The following is a 7,008-nucleotide window of genomic DNA, read 5'->3' as shown; positions in this document are numbered from 1 at the left end:
AAGCTTAAAGGGAGATCAGCTTAAGCCTTTGCCTTGCCCTTGACCTTACAAGGCAATTTTACAATGACACTTTTATTAACATTGCAAGAGTGGATACAGTGGTGGGATGCACTTAGCCTTGCAGAACCATTATACCGTGCACGTATTGCACGAATTACCATGTTTTGCATCGCATGCTTTAATTGTATTGCAATAAGCAATTGATTACGTATATGCACTGTAGGACCATTAGCCCGGAATAACTCATACTGCTAGCAGGTGATAAAGATATGACTTTTACTGGACGGAGGGGTTTCCACTGAACCCTCCCCGAGGGTGCCGACTGGAAATAGGTACCACAGTTCTCATCCTGCACTCAGTTGGGAGGTAGCTAGCTAAGGTAAGACTCCACGGATAAGTGTTCGTTACTCCTTAATAGTACAGCATTTGTAAATGGAGTTTTACCATGGTGTGAGGTAAAGGGCCGGATCAAGGTGTCATGCGACCCGTGCCGAGGATCAGCCTGGCTGGGGGCCCTTTTCAAAAATAGCCCAGTCGCTAACGGAGCTTACGGATACCTGGCGCCCTCCGTAATAACTAGCCTTGCCTGTGTAGTTCGGAGCTATGCACAGGTGAACATCTCTTCTCCGACACTCGTGGGACCAACAAATGAACAATTCAAAAGATAAAAACCAAAAATCAAAAGGAACAAACAAATCAGAAGGGGCAGCAAGCTCCGAGAAGCGAGCAGCATTCAAAACGAGCTCTCAATCTGCCACCACGATGACTGTAGTCAAACTTAGTCAGAGTGGACCGGCGGCAAGCGCTGACACTGGGACTGAGGTTAAGCCTAGCCCCAGTACATCGGCACCTCCTGCGGTGGTTATCGGAACCAGACCAATTAGTCGACGTCCTGTGGCTATGCGGAGAGCTGGTGAAGAGACTGCCACAGGTAGCACCGAGGCCAGTGCTCCTGCCGGAAAATGGCCGACAGTAAGGATCACTGATCCAACTAAAGCAGGGTACCTGGAGAGGCGTAATGCCGCCAGGATACTCAAAAGGCTGCACGAATCTCCACCAACAACGGAGGAGCTGACGAAGGAGGTAAGGGAGTCGATAGAGTGGGCGAAGAAGGTTCTTCCTAACTTCACCCTCGAAAGGCCAACCACATCGTCAGCTGCCACCAAAAGACAGAGGTCTACTGAAGAGGTTAAACCGTCAGCGAAAAGACCGAAAAATCGAGGCATAGCGCCTAATAAAACGTTTGCGGAAGTGGCCCGCAATCGCATCATCATTGGTGTCCTGGATTAGGGTGATCCCGAAGGAAGAATTCCCAGAGCCCAATGGAAATGGGTGCAGGCCGCTCTGACCAACGTAACGCTGGAAGTGCTACTAAGCAATCCAGGTCCGCCCCCATCATGCACTGACGCTGGCTGGTACCAAGGCCAGATTAAAATTATAGCCTGCGACGACGAAAGATCGGTGGAGCTATACAAGACTGCAATAGCGAAGATCGGGGAAGTCTACCCTGGAGCGAAGCTCGTGGTAGTAGACAAAAAAGACATCCCGTCTCGACCGAGGGCACGAGTTTGGGTCCCTACACCCTCTGACCCACAGCAAGTCATGCAGATAATAAGTGCATGCAACCCAGGCCTTCCTACGGGGAGCTGGAAATTTGTCAAGGCCTTTGACAATACCGTAACAGTAGACGGTGTGGTGACGAAACGTGCCACAACGCAAGTAATGCTGTTACTAACAAACGATTCTCTAGAACCTTTGGCGAAAAGCGAAGGTATGATAAACTATGGTTTTGGCAAGGTTAAGGTCAGAACCTATAAAACAGATGCTGATGCCATCGACCAATTGGCCTCAGAAATTGAGGCCAATGACGCTGAGGAAGATCCTATGGAGTCCTCAAGCGATGTCGAAAGCATCGACATGGAAGGATACTGCTCGTCAGGGTCTGAGCTCACAGCTAGACTCAAGAAAATGAGTACAAGTACGACAACTGAGCTTACAGCTGGTTTGAGTACAACATACTCAGAAAAAGAGCTCTTGAGCGACTCACAGGAAGATTCAGAGAGTGTTAACCATGCGTCTTCTACAAATAAATTTACATCACAGTAAGCTAGCATCACAAGCCCTAATTGATCGCATGGCAGCAGACAACCCTGATTTTGTCCTCATTCAGGAGCCATGGATCAATGGAGGGCGCATCTGCGGGTTGAGGACACCGAAATATAAGCTATATACAGCAGACTGTGAAGGTAAATCAAGGTCTTGGATTATGGCAAAAACAGAACTAACCACATTTATGATTTATAAATATAGCAATAAAGACACAACTACGATAAGCTGGGAGACAGATGGTAACAAGTACCGGCTATCGTCCTTCTATATGGCACACGGGGATCCAGTCCCATCGCAGCTGTTAAAAGAGCTAATACTGGACAGCGAAGCCTGCGGCAAGATATTACTTATGGGAGGCGACGCAAACGCCCATCACACTACCTGGGGTAGTTCAGATACTAACGAACGAGGTGAGTCACTCTTTAATTTTATTATGAGTACCAAATTATTGCTCTGCAATCGCGGTAATGAGCCTACCTTTATTGTACGTAATCGTCGGGAAGTTCTTGACATTACGTTAGTCTCAGACTCAATTATAGATAGAATAGTGAATTGGAGGGTACTTAATGCACATTCATTCTCTGATCACAGATATATAGAATGCACGCTCCAAGAAGAGGTCATTCATCCTAAAGCACTAAAATTTAGGAACCATAGGAAAACAAACTGGCTCAGATATTCCCAAGAACTAGCAGAACGTTTGCCCATGGATCCCCCCTTTAACCCCTCTAGCATAGAGGCATTAGACAATATGGTCAATAGACTGACTAATTGCTGCAACCAAGCCCTGCATAAGGCTTGTCCGGCAGCCAGGTATAGAGGGAAGAATAAGCCACCCTGGTGGACACCCGAACTGAAAAAGCTACAAAAGAATTGCAGGAAACAATTCAATAGAGCCAAACTCTCCCAAAGCGAATGTGAATGGGACCTATACTATGACAAATTAAAAATATATAAGAAAGAAATAAGAAAAGCAAAAAGGTCTTCATGGAGAACTTTTTGTGGGGAGATCGAGACTACGGTGGAGGCATCTCGACTGAGGAAAATCCTAACCAAGTCTGCTCAACCCAGAGGGTATCTTCAGAAGCCAGACTCCAGCTGGACAGAATCCAGCGAAGAATCATTAGACCTATTACTAAATACCCACTTCCCAGGTAACTTAGAGGAAGCGATAACCGCCAATATTCCAACTTCGGATGCGGTACTAGGTACCGACATCCCCAACATTGTCACAGAAGCCAAGATAACTTGGGCTGTAGAAAATTTCCATCCATATAAAACACCGGGACCAGACGGGATAATCCCTGCGCAACTACAACAAACATTGGACAACATTATGCAATGGCTGATAACCATATTCAGAGCAGCATTACGACTAAACTACGTCCCCCTAAGATGGAGGGAAGTCAAAGTAGTTTTCATACCAAAGGCTGGTAGGAGCTCGCATACAAAGCCTAAAGACTTCAGACCTATTAGCCTTTCCTCATTCCTATTAAAGACGCTAGAGCGATTAATAGACGCCTTTATAAGGGAAAACTTGACCCCGTCGCTACTGGCGAGATCACAACACGCTTACTGTATAGGTAGATCCACAGAGACAGCATTAAATTCACTAGTTTCAGAGATAGAGAAATCAATAGAGGACAAAGAGTATTCTCTGGTAGCCTTCCTAGACATAGAAGGCGCTTTCAACAACATCCTACCGGAGGCCATAACAAGCGCAATGACTGACTTGGGTGTCGCCGAGGGCCTTGTGAAATTTACTAAACAGTTGCTACTAGGCAGGTTAGTAATTTCGACGTTGGGCCCCTCGACGATACGCAGATCCGTCAGGAGGGGCACCCCTCAGGGCGGTGTACTTTCTCCTCTGCTGTGGATTCTGGCAATGAATCAATTGTTGAAGAATCTAGAGGAAAGGAGAATACACGTAGTGGCCTACGCAGACGATGTTGCAATATTAATAAGAGGGAAATTCCCAGATACCCTCTGCAATATAATGCAAAATGCTTTGAACGATGTAAGCCGGTGGGCTGCATCGAGTGGTCTTGGGGTAAATCCCAGCAAAACAGAACTAATCATGTTCACCAGGAAATACAGGTTACCTGTCCTAAACCCCCTACTCTTGAGGGTATCACACTATCAATTGGGGAAGAGGCGAGCTACCTAGGACTGATATTAGATAGGAAGCTCTCGTGGAAACAAACGATTAATGATAGAGTAAAAAAAGCAGCCACAGCACTCTATACATGCAAAAGAATTGTGGGGGCAAAATGGGGCCTAACCCCAAAAATAGTACACTGGCTATACACAGCAGTGGTACGGCCTATCATGACATACGGTGCATTGGTCTGGTGGACAATACTCGAGAAAAGAACAACAGTAAAACGCCTAGAAAGTATTCAAAGGGGTGCTAGTCTCTGCATAAGCGGGGCACTAAAGGCTACACCCACGGCAGCGATGAATGTCATGCTGCATTTATTACCGATTGAGGCCTACAGCAAGCAGCTGGCGGCGAAATCGGCACTTAGGCTAATAGAATCTTCTAACTTAGCCACTAACAGAAGGGGTCACGCTAGAATACTAGACGAATATCCCTTCCTACATCAAGCGACAGACTTTTGTAGCTCAGTAGAGTTGCACTTAAACACATCCTTTACCATAACTTTCCCAACGAGGGAAGATTGGGACAATGGGGTAATGGACAATAAAAGCGGAATCAGCATCTATACAGACGGTTCCAAGCTAAATGATCAAGTAGGCGGAGGCATTTATTCTGAAGGAATGTATGCCAACACCTCATTCCGGTTACCGGATCACTGCAGTGTATTTCAAGCTGAAATTTTGGCTATCAGGGAGGGCCTGCTAGCCCTAAATAAAAGTGTCCTCACCACAAGGGATATAAACATATTTTCAGATAGCCAATCGGCCCTGAAAGCTTTAAAATCGCCCAATATTAACTCGAAGACAGTAAAAGAATGTATCGACGTTTTGACAGAACTATCACAGTACTTTGCAATAAACCTGCTCTGGGTGCCGGGTCATAGAGAAATAGAAGGCAACTGCAAAGCAGATGAATTAGCGAGATTGGGGACCACGTTACCGATCCAACCAGACAAAGAGGACATTCCTATACCCTTAGCAACTTGTAAGATGCTTATAGATAAACACACTATCAGTGCTGCCAACAGGCTGTGGTCTCAGACCTTGACCTGTAGAACTAGTAAAATGACGTGGCCGGAATGGAACATGGGCCGCACAAACCGACTGTTAAAACTAAACAGGAAAAATATGAGAAATCTACTCGGGGTCCTAACAGGGCATTGTCTGATTGGCAGACATGCCAGTAGGCTGGGAGCGCCCTATAACGACTATTGTCGAAGCTGTAACGATATTGAAGAAGAAGAGACTATAGAACACTTTCTATGCGGGTGCATGGCTCTGGATGGAAGAAGGTTCAATATTTTAGGAGAAAGTTCCCTGAATAACTTGGCAGAAGTAGCCAATGTAAAAATAACAAGTCTTGTTAAATATATTAAAGCCACAGGTTGCTTCAATGAGGACAATGTAGAGTGAGGAGAGGGGACAGCCCTGGTGGTATCACAATGGGCCTACAGCAGGCCTAGGTGTGTCAACCGACAACCACTATACCTACCTACCTACCTACCTATGACTTTTACTTGTTTTAAAAATCCATTGGATTGAAAGTGCCTTTCCAAAAGGTACAATTTACCATGACTCTGCTGCATAAATCTATCTGAATCTGCAATGAACTGGACTATTACATCTTATTGATATAAACCTACGACTTCACAAAACCCAATAAGAAAAAGTCTAGCGGAGTCATATGCACGCTTTGATTTTACAGTGCTTTCAGTGCTTTAGGTTGAGATGGGTTAGCCATCAAAGACAAAGCACTTGGTGGCCCTAAGGCCCATTATGATACCCGCATTTGATTTCTATCCTCTAACTAAGTGCATGTAAAAACTAAGATTATTTCAGGTTTCACTATTTTTATTCATACACGGCTCTTAACATTTAATATGTGAAAAATTACATCATTTAAATGCGCACCATGAGCACGTCTGCAGGCAAAATCAGTAAGAGCCTTTTTCTATTCCCGACAGAACTAGTTTCTTCAAAGTTTTTAATCAACCTTTGGATTGCCGGCTCTTTCGGGCAATTATTTCCATAAAGAAAATCATGAATTTTGCGATATGCTGTTCTGAAAGATCGACCATTTTCATAGACCACAAAAAGGTTCAATAATTTTAAAGCGCTTTGCTGTCGTTTAAAATTTTATATCTTCCTACTCGACAAATAGCAAAGATAACATAAAAAGGGTACCGTCTAGGAATTATTCACTTTTAACATCTAGGCTTCACTTTTGAAAGACCTTTTCTATACACCCTTCATTGCGTGTTTGACAGAAGTCTTGCTCCTATTTAAGGTGGGGTTTTGCTGTTTTTTCACAAATCGAGTTTTATGCCACCTTCGAACGGCAGATGGATTTAGGCAGAAGTTTTTTCACTTGAAAGTTTGTCAATGTCAGCCGAGGAGCGAGCGCTATTAGAAAAAAATGTTCTACGATTTTGTGTCATGCTGGGCAGGGTCGCATTAACTAAAAATAGTTACAAAGTCGGGTACTTCAACTAAAATTAAAAAAAGGAGGACATATAGCGAAAAAATCTGATAAAATTTCGCTTCTTGTTGTTGTTTCAAATGTATTTACAAACACACAAACTGCAAATTTATGTCTGTTTTGTAGTGTACTTACATTCACATGTGCTATACATACATACGAGTATATGTACATACAAGCATGTGCATATTTGTTTTCCCACAATCGGTCCCATATATGGTACGAATTCATACCATTTGTACGAGCTAACAAGTATGTGT

At 44.2% G+C, this 7,008-nt stretch overlaps 1 protein-coding gene across 1 annotated transcript; it reads left to right on the top strand.

The window, feature by feature from the left end:
• Positions 1-762: 762 nt before the first annotated feature.
• On the top strand, positions 763-2,197 carry LOC128861790 (uncharacterized). The gene is made up of 2 exons (XM_054100169.1): positions 763-1,083; positions 1,291-2,197. The coding sequence occupies exons 1-2, from the start codon at positions 763-765 to the stop codon at positions 2,104-2,106; spliced, it is 1,137 nt and encodes a 378-aa protein (XP_053956144.1). The 3' UTR covers positions 2,107-2,197.
• Positions 2,198-7,008: the final 4,811 nt, after the last annotated feature.

Source organism: Anastrepha ludens, chromosome 4, assembly GCF_028408465.1.
Source record: "Anastrepha ludens isolate Willacy chromosome 4, idAnaLude1.1, whole genome shotgun sequence".
In the NCBI taxonomy this organism is placed as follows: domain Eukaryota; kingdom Metazoa; phylum Arthropoda; class Insecta; order Diptera; family Tephritidae; genus Anastrepha; species Anastrepha ludens.
Note: the sequence above shows the minus strand (reverse complement) of the source record. Positions and strands in the feature narration are given on the sequence as shown.

Bases quoted from the DNA above. Each gene is read 5' to 3' on its own strand.
- LOC128861790 (XM_054100169.1), top strand. From the start codon at position 763: ATGACTGTAGTCAAACTTAGTCAGAGTGGACCGGCGGCAAGCGCTGAC. The intron at 1,084-1,290 runs GTAAGGGAGTCG...GTCCTGGATTAG, and splicing joins CGGAGGAGCTGACGAAGGAG to GGTGATCCCGAAGGAAGAAT.